The 17841-nt window shown below is 42.4% G+C and overlaps 1 protein-coding gene across 2 annotated transcripts in view; it reads right to left on the reverse strand.

Annotated features, from left to right (window-relative positions):
• The window catches only part of LOC146962859 (anoctamin-4-like), a 57392-nt gene that overhangs the window by 26788 nt on the left and 12763 nt on the right, over positions 1–17841 (reverse strand). The window contains exons 3-5 of one of the 2 annotated variants that reach the window (XM_085768682.1): positions 11712–11933; positions 1368–1568; positions 84–232 (exon numbers count right to left, since the gene is read on the reverse strand). In XM_085768682.1, coding sequence (XP_085624808.1) covers positions 84–232; positions 1368–1568; positions 11712–11933 — 572 coding nt within the window. Of the gene's footprint in view, positions 1–83; positions 233–1367; positions 1569–9774; positions 10077–11711; positions 11934–17841 lie in introns of those variants that run through there. The other variant, XM_085768684.1, reaches the window with a different exon arrangement.

The raw sequence follows: 17841 nt of genomic DNA on the forward strand, positions 1-17841 counted from the left end.
AAGCGTCTACCTTGCCGTACCTTGTCTTCTATGACCTCTCATCTATTATTTATCAGAGTGGGTGTTAAACTAGACTGACTGACCTCTGGGGGACCAGAATCAGACTTTGTGTTGTCATCCAGGATGCTGCTGTGGGTGCCCGGGTTCAGCAGGGTGGAGTCGTCGTCTCTGGATGGAGTGCTGATGCCCTCTGACCTCTCCCTCTCCAGCCGCATGTTCACATCCTTCACAGCTGGAGCCGCAACACCACAGACATGATAGTAAGAGACATTTTACAACAACAGTCTGTTATGCGTTTGTGTTTGCAGCTTGACATTTTAGAGTGACTAATAAAGTCATTACTTTAATGCAATTAAACCTGTAATGAATGCTTTTGGTCACTTGGCACCAGTACAAACAGCTGTTTTTTGGCAAATTAAAAAAAGTTAGTTAATGGCCATGACTTTCTCCATTCCCCACAGAGAAGTCACTAACAAACAAAAGCAACACCTCTTCCATTACACAGAGCAGTTCAACCCATTCCTCATAACACAAATACACTCATTTTTTTTCTGAATGTTGAACTGAGCACATTCATTTCACATCAAAGGACGTTAACAACATTAACTCACTGTTAACACATTAGTGCAGTAATTCCAACTCTCTGAAAACAGGAGAAAGGCAAAAAAAAAACTGGCAGCACCAGAGAATTTATGGTGCTGCCAGCAGTCAAAGTATTTTTTATGAAGAAATCATTTCATCTTTTCAGATTACAATGGGAAAAAATGTCACATTTTGTTATGCAAATTGTGTCTAGTCTGAAAAGATGCATTTGACACTAAGTGAAATTCATTAGGTTTGGGAAGTGGCAGTAATAAAGACTTTGGACGTTTGGTAGGAGGAGGCACTAGTTCATAAATAGGACTGTGAACTATGAACACAACTTTGAACTTTGATGCAGAACAACACAACCTGCTTTAACATAAAATTTAAGGGGTTCTTGATTAATCATTTTATTGTCACACAGTCACTGGTGAGCAGACTCATTTCAGCCCTAAATGACCACTATTACTCCAAAGCATTGGAAGCCAAGTAGTTTCTCAGGTAATTAACAGTTTCAAGGGAACAGAAAACACAAGTTAAACATCAGAGCGTGTGATATTAGCCTCCGGTTCCATGTGGAGCGGAAAACAAGAGATGCTTCACTGGAAGGGGAAAGACCAATTAAAAAGTAAACAAGGAATACACGGTGGCCATGCCAGATTTCTGAACACACGAGGGTTCAGATGTTTAAGCCTCTTATCATTTTAACCACCCGAACACCACAGCGAAGAGGAAGTACACATGGTTTCAGACCCATGTTGGTGGGGGCGGGTGGGGGGGCTCACCGAGAGGGGGCACGTCGTCCTGGGTGCTGGAGTCTGGAGCTTCTGCGGAGGATTCCTCCATGATGTCTGCCCCCCCGCAGGAGGGGAAGGCCAGAGGTCGGACCGCTGCCTGGTAGCCGCAGGCCAAGGGCTGCAGCGGGACTCTGCGTCGGTGGGGGCTCCGCCGCTGGGGCTCAGACCCATGTAGAGATAAACTCACACCTGCAGTTCAGGACACAGAGGACAACATTTCACTTTGATTCTGGATATTTAAACTGAATATGGAATAGAGAGGGGAGCAGCCAAAACACTGTAGTTGTTATGTTCCACAGTTACAGTGGCATCCAAAAGTTTAGGCTGGTCAAAATCTCTGTTAATGTGAACAGTTCAGCAAGTGGAAGATGAAATGATCACCAAAAGGCATAAAGTTAAACATGAAACACTCTTTTGCAATATTTTAATCAATAACATTGTATTTTTTTTGTTTTCTACAGTTTGGAGTGAAAAGGGGAAACAAAGCAGCAGCCTGCAAAAGAATGGGAAACCCAGGAGACTTGAGCTCTCAGATAACAAAGGGGGGGCTACTAGGTACTAACTAGGCAGGGGGCCCAAACCTTTGCTGCAGGACTTTTTCCTTTTCTGTCATTTTGAAAATGTAAAAACTGGAAATAAAAAAATATATATATGGGGAATGTGTCATCTGTAGCTTTTTGCCTTTTTGAGATAATTTCATCTTCCACTTGCTTAACTGCTCACATACCTGTGGACTTCTTAAAACAGCTTAAAGGAATAGTTCACCAAAAAATGAAATTCACCCTCATGCTGATGAATACTCCGGAGTAGTTTTTTATTCCTAAAAGTGCATCTGGAGACCCGGGAGGCCGGTTCGTCCAAAGAAAACTTCATATGAGAGTAATAGGGCCCGACACAAAAACGTCCATAAAACTACACAAAAACCATTTCATATTCATCCACACTGCTCATCCACTGCAATCCAAGTGTCCTGAAGGGATATAGTCCAGACTTTACTCGAAACAACGTCATTTAGGACATTTTTACAGCCAGACAGTCCTGTATTGAATTTGCCTGGTGTCACGTGGTCACGCGATGCACGCGGACATGACCGGACCCTAACCCTAAATGACGTTGTTTTGGGTAAACTCTGGACTATATCCCTTCAGGACACTTGGACTGCCACGGACAAACAGTGTGGAGGAATATTTCAAGGTTTTTGTGTAGTTTTATGGACCTGTTTGTGTTGGGCACGATGCACACGTGCATTGCATGAACGCGAGAGCGCGCACCAGGCAAATTCAATACAGGACTGTTTAGGCTATAAAGATTTCCTAAATGACGTCGTTTGGGGTAAACTCTGGACTATCTCCCTTCAGGACACTTGGATTGCAGCTGACGAGCAGTATGGAGGAATATTAAATGTTTTTTGTGCAGTTTTATGGACGTTTTTGAGGTGAACTACAAATTGCCCTCCCGGGTCTCCAGATGCATTTTGAGGAATAAACTATACTCCAGAGTATTCATCAGCATTAGGGTGAGTCACTAATGACTGAATTTCATTTTTTGGTGAACTATTCCTTTAATGTGGGGGGACTCTTCGGTCAGCAGTTCATAATAAACAGTATTAATATTAGTAGCTGCTTCTCTGACCTGCCACAGTGTTGAAAAAAGCTAACAGTGAGCTCTGAGAGCCAGACATATCCACAGCTGGCCAAGTATTGACTGAGTCGCTGGTATCGATCGGCCATCTATCGATCGCTACTGACGAATTATGGTCACTCAGTTGTTTGGGTGCACTGGTGTGACTGGGCAGTTAAGATGTAAACTCAGTGTCAGCAACTCACATTACACAGCTATTGGTCAGATCATGCAGATCTTTAATGGGATGACACCATTCTGTGCTGCACGGCTACAGGCTGAAGACTCGAGTGGGAGGAGCCACTAGAATTCACCAACACCATTTTTGGCAAAAAAAAAAAAGAAAGAAAAAGTTTGGGACATTGCATTGTGCCTTTTTAATTCCCTCATATTTCTCTATTTGAAAACGAAACAGTCCATAGCCTCTATAGGATAAAACTTCTTCGTATTTTTTCTTTTTAACGCTTGGATTGTCCAATGGTAACCAAGGCGTCCCCATGTTTAACATCACAACAGTCTGAAGTGTGGGTTATATTTCGAAGTCTGCAGAGTTGTGGACTAATGCAAAGTGCATCTTATGTCTGGAGACATTCACAGTGTGGAGGACTCACTCAGTCTGAGAGTTTGAACAATGTGACCAAAAGAGAAACTGACGGATCAGGAAGTTTTACCTCCTCAACAAATATTAACCTTCAAAGCCCTTGAACAACACACACACACACACACACACACACACACACACACACACACACACACACACACACACACACACATACAAACACTCATACCTGGGAACACACAAACTAATTGGGCCTATTAGTCAACCAGATGGTGTCCTCCTCTGGGGGTGAGAAATTATTCAAAGCTTAGCAAAACACTTTAAATCAGTTCTATCTAAATAGGTCTGTATCTCTTACTCTCAGGCCTCTGGAGAGGGGGGAGACTTCCTCACAGGGGGGAGGAGGGAGGGAGGGAGGGGGTGTCTCGGAGCGGAATTTTCGTTTGTGACAGTAAAGGTGACTCAGCTACATTTTTCTGCTGAGCCGTTGTACCGTAGGACGGAGATAGAGGTTGGGGAGGCGTCTTCACGCTTAATCAGCCATAGATGCTTTGGAACACCGAAGTCTGTGGATGCAGCTAATAGAAATGTGATGGATTTCCTGCTGGTGAAAAAAAAACTGTGTCCTCTCCTTCACTCAGATCGGTGATAAACATTTCACTTTGCTGCAGGCTTTAGTCCAAACTGGGGCTGCAGCCCTTACAGGACACCATACTTTCAAATGTTGGGAATGTGCTGTATGTAAATGAAGCAGAGTCTGGTAATTAGAAGACTTTGTGCATACACATAATGACCATAGGGATCAGCGGCTCCGGCTTGTTAACTTCACCTCCCTGTGTTCAAGATGCTCAGCAATGCCCTGTTTCCTCAGCACCCACAGCACTGCAGCACCACTCATTATAGGGAGAGAGAATTGCTCACTATAAATATTGGCTCTCAGAGGACCGACACACTACATATTAGCCTACATCATGCTGCCGTGCTCAGACAGTGGCCAGTCAAACAATGTATCCATCAAACTTTAATGGGCCCGCGGTACGTCTGTAACCGGAGCTCAGGTCACATGGTGCTGAAGCTTTGGCAGCGAGCAGACAGAGGTGCAGGCAGATACACTAAATGAAACTTACTGTATGGCGTCACAACATTAAGGACAGGACGTCTGATCAGCACGCAGCAGGGAAATACAGACAGCACGAGCTGCTAATGAAGAGTTCCTCAAGTTTTAATTACAAGTGGAAGCGAATGCACAGCTAATGTTGGCTAACATTAGCTCACAGTCACTCTGACTTTGACAGTTGTTGACTTTGAACTCCTCATAATGGCAGTCTGACAATTCACCCTCACCCTCCCCTGGCCCACATACAATGGGAATGACTGGGGAATGGGGCATTTGGAACAAAAAGGGGAACATTTACAAAACACACACTGGAGTTGCACCAATTGCACAAAGTGAAAACAATAATTGATTAAAAAAAAAAAAAAAACTTCATTTGAATGTTATACTACAGTAACTCAGATGGACAAAGTGCATAACAACAGATCCTCCTGGTCAAACATTACTCCATAAAGTGAAGGTTGTTTAGTCAGATATTTACTGGAGAAGAAAGAATTGGGGAAGTAGATTTTAAAGTACTGACGTAATCAAAAGTATTTTTGTCAACTTGTAGTATTGTTCCACGTTTAGAGAACCCGATGACTCGGAAACAACCTGCTGACTATGAAGGAAGAATGAAAAGACAATAGAATGTGACACAACGATGGAAATGGACTTTAGACCAAAATAGAGACAGAAAGACAGAAGAACAGACAACTTTTTATGTGATGAAACAAACATGAACATCTCTGGTGAAGCATCTTCTGCCTCATCTTTATCTAAGGGAGCATCATTAGGCCGGTGACATAACTGACAGTGGAGGAGCAGGCAGTGATTGTTTTCTCCTGTATTATACAACAAGTAGTTCCGACCAAGCAATCTGATTGGTCAATAAGACATTTAGAACGTGCTCAAATCAGCATTACAGCACGGCTGACTCATCACTGAAAATATTACTTCGCCATGTCATGTTGTTTACACATCTCCATGGCAACATGGACTTTTCGTAATTTATTACTCGTGAAAATAAATCACAAACTACATTGACCTCCTGTAGGTTGTTCCTGACAGCTGCCAAAGTCACATTTATAGAACAATTATTTTATTTTATTTTTTGTTAATATATTGTAAACTTCCCCGTTACAGCAGAGAGGATTGTCTCCCTCCCATGTGTGTAACGTTACAAAGTCGGAGAGACACGAGTTGTGATCGCGGTGAATATGTTTTTTAAAATATGGCCTGGAGCTGAATATTTCATTGGATAAAACGGAGGTGATTACCTGTATGTTTCTCTCTCTCCCTCTCTCTCGCTTGCGCCTTTTGGGCTTTTAAATAATCTGCTGTAATCGTTTGTCTTTCTCTATCAGCTGTGTCGGCGACATGGCGCTATAACTTCATTTACATGCGAGTTTGCGGTTGTAGAAGCTACATCTGTGAAAGGAAAAAAACGGCATCTTTGTTATAACTTGGGCGAGTTTGTGCAGTGTTGATTTAGTTTGGGAAAGTCAGAGACCGCGTTAAAACATGAACGTCAGCTCAGAGTTCACTCATCTGGGACTAGAAAATCATTTCTGTTGCTAGGTCGTTACTAAGGTTCGGACTATTTGCTGTAGAGGTGAACTAGGTTCCATTACACATAGGAGTCTACTGACGTGACTGATTGTGTTTCAGTTATTAGTCAGACCCCATTTATTTCCATGGAAACGGGAAGCACACTCGCAAAAAACTTTAAATTTTGAGAGCAAAACGTCCATCAACATGAATATTTATTTAATTATACGCTCTATTTTGTTGGTAATTGTTGTATAATCGCAATATTACCCTCGAGGGTGTGCTTAAACGGAACTTCGGTGATGCTTGCGGACCGCATCACCATCGTGCTCAAATGACGTTAAAGCACACCCTCTCGGGTAATATTGCTTAAATGGAGAAGGTCTATGGTCCATCAATCATATTTCAAAATAAAGGACATTTTATCTTATAATTTTTTTAAATATATATATTTTTTAGTAAATGCGGTGGAGTAGAAATTACAATATTTGTCTTTGTGGTGGAGAAAAAGTCAGAAATTCACCACACACACAAAAAAAACCTCAAGTAAAATAGTGGAAGTTAATGCACTGTTCACCCCTGCAGTTACTGAATAATTAACACAACTTGACTTTTTCAGTCAGGGATCAACATTAACAAACAGAGATGTCAACTTTAAATTCCTTTTGCTGATTTAATCATTTCTTTGAGTTGAGTATTGATCTGTGATGTGAATCATTCTGTCACTGTGTCTTTGTGCTTCAACAAGATCTTGAGGGAGGTGTGTGTCTTCTGTAGTAAAATGATCCAGCTGATCCCATTATGTCAGTTTCAGTAGCCTGATTCTCCTTTCATGTACAGTATATCCCATCAATAATTTAAACAAGCCTCTAGTTTTGAATCAGGACCCTCAGCATTCGGAGCAAGCAGCTCATGAAAATGAATGTGTGCATACATCAGTAGGTAGGCTACAACCGTCATGTCATCGTGTTAGATACATATTTAATCAGCGTTTCATATCTTATACGCGTTCGTCTCATTTTGAAGTTGTAGCTGCAGGTTGTGAGCATTAATTAGGCTGCGACTAAAGCTGCTGCCTGCTGTACTGTAGTTACTTCACATTTTTTGAAAGGTACATCTAAATCAGTTGCTGGATTTGTGGATTAACAGAAGGATCTAAACAACGGTGTAGAGCTTTCTGTGGCTCTAAAGGGACTTTTTAAAGTTAAGACACTTAAGACATGGGCTCGTGTGTTTGTGTATTTCTACTTCAGCATAAAAGTTCAGAGATGAGAGGGAAAAATGAAACAAGTGGAGTCTCTGATGAGCTGTGAGTTCAGTCAGAGGCTGAGCTGCACAAAAAACACAGGCAAACTCTCACTCAGTATGTCTGCTACATGTACATCTGCTGTACTTACTGTTCCACAGGGACTGCACTCACAGTTTGGGCAAATGACTTAAGGTGGAAATTTCCTTTGTTGTCTGAATGCAACACTTTGACATTACGCTGACAGTGTCATTAAGGTAAATTAGCCAGTAACTGTGACCGAGTGCAGGTTAATAATGAAACTTTGTATAGGACGGTCTCATAGACATATATAATCTAGAGTAGACACTGCTCTATCAGCACTGCCACCACATTGGACTGTGCAAGACCGGCCTTTAAACAAATGGGGCAGTAATACTAAAGAGTATATGTAATATAAATAGATTAATTTAATATAAATACATTTATATGAGTTCCTTATGACAATTAATTATTTTCCCCATGTCAGTCGTATAGCAGTTCACATGAACTTAACCCTCCTCTTGTCCTACTGGGTCAAGGGAAGGAAGAAGAAGGAAGGATGGAGAAAGAAAGATGGAGGAGGGGGCGGGGAACAGATTGGGTCAAGGGAAGGAAGATGAAGTTAAGGATGGAGGGAAAGAAGGGATGAAGGAAGGAAGGAAGGAAGGAAGGAAGGAAGGAAGGAAGGAAGGAAGGAAGGAAGGAAGAGAAAGAAAGATGGAGGAGGGGAACATGTTGGGTCAAGAAAGGAAGGAGGGAGGGAAGGGAGGCAGGAAGAAGGAAAGAAGGATAAGAAAAATGATGGAAAAAAGGGAGACAGGAAGGAAAGAAGAATGGAAAAGGAGAGCAGATTGGTTCAGGGAAGGAAGAAGGAAGGACCCAGGGAAAGAAGGGAGGAAAGAAGTGAAAAGGGTGGTGGAAAGGAAGGGAGAACGGAAGAAAAGAAGGATGGAGAAATGGATGAACAAGAAAGTAAAGGGTCTGTGTTTGAAGAAAGTAAAGGAGTGGGGAAAGTAGAGGAAGGAGAAGGAAAGGAGGAGAGAAGGACCAGTCAGAACAGACTATGTCAGTTTGACCCAGGAGGATGACAGGAGGGTAAATATTGATCCACACTCTCTACAGAGAGCAGCGCAGTCTAAACCATCATCATCAATAATCAGTGAATATATAATATAAACATTCTGGAGCTTTTTCATCTAGAAAAACCACAGATCTTTCAATTATTCCCATTTGTTGCCAGACCAGCCTCATGCAGCGCTCTGTGGTGGTGGTGTTGACTACTGCAGCACTGGGCTGAAATGGCCAATGCAGTATCAACATATCTGTGAGTGGAAGTTCTAACAAGTGCGTATATCAACGTGCATTGTGGGAAGTGTAGGCCCCTGTGTTTTTGGAGCTTGATCCACATTAGTGACTTAAAATCAGGACAACTTGACTTTGTCTGTTGTACCAGGTCAAATCATGTTTTGTAACTCAAACTTTATACAAGAGCAGAAAATATAAAACCCATTTGTTTGGCTTTTAATTTCTAAATCAGTTGTTTCATCATCTTATGTCTTAAATGTAAATAGACGGGTTATTGTTGTGTCAGATTAGCCTTAAACAGTAGGTTTCTCCTCATTATGAAACGTGAACTCTTTTTGATTGGATCAATTAAACCATTTTATCTTTTAACTAAATTAAACTTCAATATTCTCATCTACAAAAACAAACAAACAACAAAGCACACCTCAGCCTGTAGGAACTCACATCGCATCATGACAAGAGAATGAAAGACTGCATGGGGAAGTATAGGCAGTGGGGGGGGGGGGTTGTTGCCAGGAGGATCTAGTGTCAGTCACTTCCCTGTTCGTTCCATTCGGATGCTCCCATCATGCCCCGGGGCGTACAAGGGGGAGGGGGGTTGCATGCAAGCAAGCAGTGGAGATTTCACACCTGCCGACCTGCTGCTGGTGCCTGTGTGACACGGTGGCAGAGCGAGAGCGCACACACTCATATGCACACACTCACACACTCACAGAGGCATGACCCATTTCTGTGTCTTACAACTAGAACAGCAAAAAAAAAAATCACATTTACAATCAAGAGAATGCGAACAACTCAGAGTGTGTGTGTTGTGTGTGAAGGTCAAATGCAGGGAAAGAAGATGAAGCAGCGTAAAGAGAAGTGTGAGTAGGACACACACAGCAACACATGAGACAGAGAGAGAGAGAGAGAGAGAGAGAGAGAGAGAGAGAGAGAGAGAGCACTGCAGCAAAAACACACACAACCTGCGTCTGCTACAAGACAACTTGACGACACTCACCGTGTGAAGGTGGAGAGAGGTAAGGGAGGCAGCTTCACCACTCAGGGGGGAGGAAAGGGGGAGGGAGGGCCGCAGCAGATGCCAAAAAAGCCAGAAGACACAACACGCGTGCACGCTCGCAGCGGTCACCCCTCCTCCCCCCCCGGACCCAACGTGCAAACGAGCTCGCTGAGGGAAAGAAACAAACACGACGTCCCACGGGGGGAAACAGCATCCCCACTTTTTTAAGCCCCTCACTCCTTCATCACTGCATCGGCCGATCCATCACCACTGTGTGTGCACAGACACACACACACACACACATTCACACACACACTCACACAGGAGGACGTGTCATTGTGAAGCTGCCGAGAGCAGCGGCAGAAAAGCTCAAAAAGCTCAAAAAGCTTCAAATCTCCTCTGGAGGAAAAAAACACAAGCATGAGCAGGATGTTTACGCTGAGAGAGAGAGAGAGGATGAGGGAGAGGGAGGGAGGGAGGGAGAGAGAGAGAGAGGAGGTGCGTGCCGCTCTTCAGCATCCATAATCAGTCTCCCCTGGCAGCCAATCAGAGGTCAAGCTGCTCTGGCAGCGACCAATCAGAGGAAAGGGCTGGTGTGTCGGTGTTGCTGTAGCCTAAAACAATGACAGTTGGCACTGATGGCAGTATGAGAGTGTGCCTCGGATGGAGACTCAAGGGCACACACACACACACACACACACACACACACACACACACACACACACACACACACACACACACACAGACACTGACAGATGTACCGGTGAGTGCGTATTAAAGAGCAGCAGCGTGTTTACACACTGACACAGAGCTGACATGTCCATATGTTGTGGAGAGACGCCTTCAGAAATCAGTTTGAGGGGCAGTGATGCGGCACAAAACCCCCCCTGTGGAAAAATGCATTCCTACAGCCGTCTGTTACATGAGTTCACTGTGCAGAAACCAGCCTGTGCTCTGACTGACCCTCCACTGCAGCTTATAAACAATACATAGAGAGAGTGGAATAAAAGCACTGCAGCTTAGAAATGTGACTGGGTTAATGGAGGGTTAGTAGGCTGTGAATGTCATCCTGTCATCCTCCCTGGTTTCTGTTGAGATCTCTGCTGATGTCAACAGGAAGTATTATTATTATTATTATTATTATTATTATTATTATTATTATTATTATTTTTCTACTTTTTGAATGATTATAAGTATGATTATGATTATTAACAACAGCAGCATGTTTGCATGTCACGTTAAAATACTCCTTTGATCCAACCCCTAGTGCTATAGGTAAAATAATAACATTAAAGGGATAGTTCAACGTTTTGGCAAATTGGCCCATTGTCATAATCCCTATAGTTTTAGGAGTAGGTTCGTTACCTTTAATTGTCGGTGTAAACTATTTTTAGAACGGCGGAGCAGAGCCGTGAGCTGCTCAGAGCTACGCTACTGAGGCTCATTATGGGATTTCTTGGTTTCCCTCATCAAACTCATCAAATACACAATCCAACAACTCCACAACGCTCTGGTGGACAAGTTGTGAGCTGCACATTCACCACGCTATGAGATAACCTATGAGGAACCTATGAGGAACCTACTCCTAAAACTGGATTATGGCAATGGGCCAATTTGAACTATGCCTTTAATTTGATCATGTAATTAAAAACAAAGTTAGCTCTGATGATGATCATGTGTCTGTAGTTTAACATCTCTACCTCCTCTGCAAACATGAAGCATCTCCATCGATCACAGCCGATCTGGCTCATACTGTATATCATACTGTATATCATACTGTATGTCGTACTGTATATCGTACTGTATATCATACTGTATATCATACTGTATGTCGTACTGTATATCGTACTGTATATCATACTGTATATCATACTGTATATCGTACTGTATATCATACTGTATATCATACTGTATATCGTACTGTATACTGTACGTACTGGTGCTGCTGTCACACAGCGTCTCCTGGCTGGCGCTGAAGGTGGGCAGCGGGCTGATGGACAGCGACGCCGGGCACGACACCGGTTCCAGGTGCTCGTTAAGGGGCGGGACGCCGGAGGCCTCGGAGCGAACGCAGTCCGGACTGGGAAGGTCCTGACTGCTGGGGAAAGGACTCTTCCAGTGGGAGAACCCGATGGCCACTTGACCCCCGCAATCAAACCCTGGAGGAGGAGGAACATCCAAACCAGAAAATATCACAATATGACAAATAAAGAGACTTTATACTTTATAACTTATACTTTATAATATGTACACGCTATTAAGCAGTAGTTAAGCATTAAATTCTGAATTCATCATTCATAACATATGAACACTCATTAGTATGTAGTTTATAAACACAGTTAAAATGTTTTACTCATCATTGATAAGCACTAACTGTATTTATAAACTACACACTAATGAGTATTCATGTGTTATAAATGAAGAATTCAGTATTTATTCATGCTTAACTAATGCTTAATAGTGTGTAGCCTACTTATTATAAAGTTATCCATTTGAGGAATTAAAACCAGTGAAATTTTGACATTTGTAAAACAAAAATGACCCAAATAGCTGCAGATTAATTGTGTTTTAAGACTTAGTGTCTCTACAGTGAAATACCCTAAAAGCTGCTGTTCATCTCAATCACACATGATCATGAGGGAAATGAGTTCCATGTACTCTCTGGACTCAGTTCACTGTCAAAAGTAGCTATGACAGAAATCTCTTCAGCAATGCTGTCCTCTGCTGGTAGAAGCATTGAACAGCATTGAAACACAAGCCCAGTTAAAATGTGATCAGGAACTAATCAGCAATTTGACAGTGTTTACACACCACAGTCTGACATCAGTGACACAAAATATAATGAGATGTCATTATGTAAACCATGAGGATGTTGCCTGGACATGTTTGTACCTCTATAATCATTGCAGACCTGTTTGTTCTGTACTTTTTGTTGCTATATTTGTCTTATGTCAAGTCTATTTTTTTATGTAACTGGGTGAGACCAAAGACAGATGTCCTGCTTTGGCTGGTCAATAATGTTTTCTATTACAATTCATATTAATTTGATAATGAGTGATTGTCCAGTTGAAGGAGGAGATGTGTACTGGACCATCAGACAGCAGGCTACACGGCTCTTTAGCTTCCTTCTTTTATCCTTGGTTGACAGAAGAAGAGCAAACTGCCAGTTTCCCTGCAGACTGCTGAAGCAGCTCGACTCGTCTCCGCCCGGCCTTCGATTTCACCTCAGCAGTCCTCGCTCTCTGTTTCACGAGGCCTCTGAGACCGGTCACAGACCTCGGATCAGCTCCGAGTCGCCAGGTGTCTTTGACAGGCAGAAAAAAAATGGCCAACAATTCTGTTTCTTCCCTTAGCTTAAACAAATCATGGCAAACTGACACTGTTAATTATCTTTGGTTTCAAACTTTTCTCTCAGGTTTCCCTCACTGATGACTTGAATTAAATGCATTTTGGGAAAATAGGGGTGGGGGAAAACATCGATACAGTATTGTGATACTTTGCATGGCAATACTGTATCAACACACGGATCCCAAGTATCTGAACGGACTAAGAAGTTTATCTTATTTGAGAAAACAGATGTTCACAAAACTTTAATTTGGAGAAATCATCTGCAGCGGAAAGCTAATAAATCGCAATATAGCCTACTGCAGCATATTTTTTAATATTGCAATAATATATTTTTCCAGTGAATTCATTAATGACTGTGGAAATCCTATTTTGAGAAGAAATATTCTTCACACAACAACTTTTGTCAAAACACAATTTGTATCATTCACATATCAACACTTAGTGCATTTACCAATTGTTTAAAATACAGTTGGTCACAGTCTGTTTTCTTAAGCTCCTCTCTAGAACTTCTAGAGCATCTTTTTAACTGAGACAAACGCTACAAATCATCTAAAAGAGAAGATTACCTTCAGACTGAATTAATTGGCATTTACATCTGGCGGTGTTTTGTTACATTAAATACAGTACTCTGCTGAATTAAAAGTGTCAAGCCACTGCCAGTGGTCCTGTCCATCACTTTAAACTGGCTCTGCCACCGGCCGATGCGAACCTCATTTCTGGAGATCATATTTGCTTTGCTGTTCCCTCTGCTCTGTTTCCCTGATTTGTGTGTCTGTTTACTCTGCTCACACCAGAGTCTAGACTTTATAAACCTTGACTCTGCTGGGAATTGAAAGTCAGAACCACTCTCACCTCACCTCATCTTAAAAAAAGACCCACCAAGGTGTACACAACACTGACACACAGGATATGATGTCATTGCCAAGCGACCAATGAAATGGAACATAACTACAATTAAGATCTTTGGTTTGAGAATTGATGAAAACATGTAAAAACACAACTCGACAACATATGAAACATAGGTCTAGTTCTTCTGAATTGTTTTTTAGACCTGACTTGATGTAGTATTTATGGAAATTTAGGATTTTCTGCACATTCTTGTTATGTAACACACCGGGGGCCAGGTGGGACAAAGGAACTTAACCCCCCCACCCCTGGTTTCCTGTGAAACACAAAGCCCAGCAGATTTCAGAGGAACATCAGCAATGAACAAACACAGGCCGATCAATAGCAGAGTGGAGGAACGCCTGGCAGCCTCTGAGACTCGACGCTCGCTCCTCGCTCCTCGCTCTGCACTCGCAGCTGCAGGACAAATCCTGAGCCGCGCATCTCATCACAGCTGTTTTACAGCCTCCAATTCCTCAAAGAATAAAAGGGGTTTTCACACGGTGGAGCGCAAACACCTTCAGCTGGGCGTCCCCAAAAATAATGTTTGTGCACAAGTCAGCACTTGCAAAAACTAGAGCACTAAGAAGGTCTTTATTCTCCCTGAGGGGACTTTGTCTCGTACAACACTTTCTGGCAAGAAAAATCTCACTGTTCTCCTGCAAATTATACAGAAACAAACATTCTTTGCTGTGTGGAACTTTATAAACAAAAACAGTCATTGACCATATTCACAGCGTCGCCATCTTTCCTTACATCATCACTCAGGGTGGGTGATTTGATTACGTTAGCTGGCGTGTTGCAACTGCTGATGGTAACAGTAACGTCAATGTTGAAATGACATCCTTACTAATGTAATGTAAGACAGGAAAGCAGTAAAACTATGGATAGTCAACACACACCCGAGATACATGTCACGTTATTCAAGCCTGGAAGATGCTAACAAGCTTGTATTTTAAGCTGATATCAGATGTTGTGGTGAAGTTGAACACCGTAACGTTAAATAGCTCAGCGGTTGTTATGTGACGGCGTTGAGTCTTCCCACCCCGAGTGATGACGTTTAGCAAAGATGGCGACGCTGTGAATATGGCTAATGGTGCGCAGTAAATGACTGCACACCCCGAGGTTCCTGTCAAAACATGTGTGTAGGCCTGTCACGATTATTACATAATTAAAGCAGAAGTAAGTGGTTCGGTGGTTTTGGCTAATGCTGCGTTCCAGGCAGGCTTTTGAAATCGTAAATTACAGCTTCAAGTCACAACTTACGACTTTGTAGCGTTCCAGGCAACCCACTCGTGTTTTTCCGACCTGTTTTACCTGTGAAAGTCACTATAACGGCCACTCGTAACTTCTGACCCGTGAACTCGTACCAGATCGAACTGGTACCACTTCACGGTCGGAAAAATACGAGTTTCCTTGAACGCACCATAACAGTCCTCGTCCCTACGTCGCCACATTCACGGCGTCCCTTGGCTGCACACACAGCCCTGCATGCCGTTCTCTCTCCTCATTGGATAAAAACTGTAGGATACGATAAATGTTTTCTCCTGGGCTCAGAGCAGAGCAGAGGGACTGACAGACCCGTGTTTCAGACCAAACACTCTATAGAAGTGATTGCTGTCGGAAGATATAACTATTTAAGACTTATATTAACACAAATATATCACTTACTTCTGCTTTAAGCCTGACTGCAATCATTTTACTTGATGGTTCCAAATGGTTTCCATTCATCTGTATAAAAACAGCTGGATGAAACCAACAGAAATGTTACATTTCCATCACTGTTTCCTCGACATATTCCACTGGTTGAAGTTTGACTAGTCCTCTTTTAATGACATCATCACCATGCACCCCCTTCTTCTGCTATGGTTTACTGACATATAAGTGGAGCACCACAAACTGTTTATCTGGAGGAGCTTCATTTCTAATATTCAACGACCGCATTTCGATGAACATCTATTGACATTATCATCATGAATTTAGCTGCACAGCCAATAGATGGCTCTTCTTCTTCATAAGGTGTATGTATGTTATTAAACTATGTTCAGTCTTATACTATAATAGTGGCAAAAAATGATCAGAAAAAGACAATTAAATCGTTAATCACAATTATTTGTACGGCAATTAATCGTCAACTAAACTTTCATGACTGTGACAGCCCTCTACATCTGTGTGTTAAAATGAGTGAAAATATCACTTATTGTGAGATTTCAAAAAGCCTTTGTAGCCTGCTTCATCTCTGCCATAAGATCTGCAGTGTAAGCTCTGGACTCTTTCATTTTGTAAATTAAAAACATCCAACAACAGCTCATTCATTCAACACATTCGGCCTGGAGCAGAGATTTTTCTCCACTTTAAGCGATGAACAGACACAAACAACTTCTCTTCTTTAATCAAATGAACCATAACACACTGAGACTTGATTTAATCCACATCAAATATTGCTATGCTGAGGAATTTCTTATTTGTCTTTTACTTTATGGTTACAAATTACAATGGCTCAGGCTAGAACTAGAAGCTGGAACTACACATGTACTGTGAACATCACTGAACCTAACAGGAATAAATAACATGGGTAGGAACCTGCAGGTCACAGAGGCTTCATTATTATACTCCAGAATAATTACACAGAGCATTCCTGATCAATGTTTCTACATGATGATGATGATGGTGATTTTCTGCTAATGTCTGCCTTCGTCTCACAGACAACACACCGCCCCTAAATCGAAGGTGCAACCAATCGTCCTTTTACTTGGTTTTTAAGTATTTAAGTTTTAATTAGAAAGTTAAGTTGCTGGAGGGAGGTCTCCTGTCCAGACCCAGTCTAACTCCACCGTCCTGGACTCTAGCTGGCGACAGGGGTCTTTGTTCTGCAGTGTGATCACCACTGTCTCCAGCTGCAGGCTGGCGTTACATGGTCTAGGTAGGAAGGAACATAAATCTAGCACCGTCATATAACGATTAGACGTCCAGATCATCCATAATATAAGGTCATCAGATCAGATGACCCTACTGAGCTCTGCTTTGATTAAGGGTCAGATTTAATCCTTGTTTGGGGCGGTGCGTGGCGCAGTGGTTAAGGCGGCCGCCCCATGTAGAGGCTACAGTCCCTGGTTCGAATCCCGCGTCGGGCAGACCTTTCCTGCATGTCATTCCCCCTCTCTCTGCCTCCCCCTTTCCTGTCTATCTCACTATGTGCTATCAAATAAAGGCAAAAAAATAAAAAACGCCCAAAAAGATTTAAACCTTGTTTACAAATTTAAAGTTTTTCTACTACAAACCACTGATGACAAATGTCTGGCAGAACTAAAGGACAGGGTTCATTTGGAATGGAACTGAAAATCAAAGCTTTAGGGAAAACTGATTTAGCCTCTGAGACTCTGCTGGGGAGAACAGAAACACTGAGAATAAATATTATCACTATTATTTATTTATTTCATTTTTGCCTTCATTTGATAGCATAGTAGAGAGAGACAGGAAATGGGGAGGCAGCGAGAGTGGAAATGACATGCAGTAAAGGGCCACCCGATGCGGGATTCAAACCGGGGCCAACTGCAGTGAGGACTGTAGCCTCTGCATATGGGGCGCCTGCTCAACCCACTGCACCACTCTACGCCCCAACACTATTATTTTATTTGTGTTTCAGCTATTAGCAGCAAAGGAATAGACACCCACAACAACCAGTGTGAGTGGGAAGCATCACCGAGGGGATGTTGTGTATTACCAATACAACAACAACACACTAACACAGCAGCAATGAAATCTCTCATCAAGTAACAAAACCTTCTCAGCTCTGGCAGGACATGTGTTCAGTTTATACTTTTAAAGTCTATT

This window comes from Trachurus japonicus, chromosome 23 (assembly GCF_045865225.1).
Source record: "Trachurus japonicus isolate A0001 chromosome 23, Traja_1.0".
NCBI lineage: Eukaryota > Metazoa > Chordata > Actinopteri > Carangiformes > Carangidae > Trachurus > Trachurus japonicus.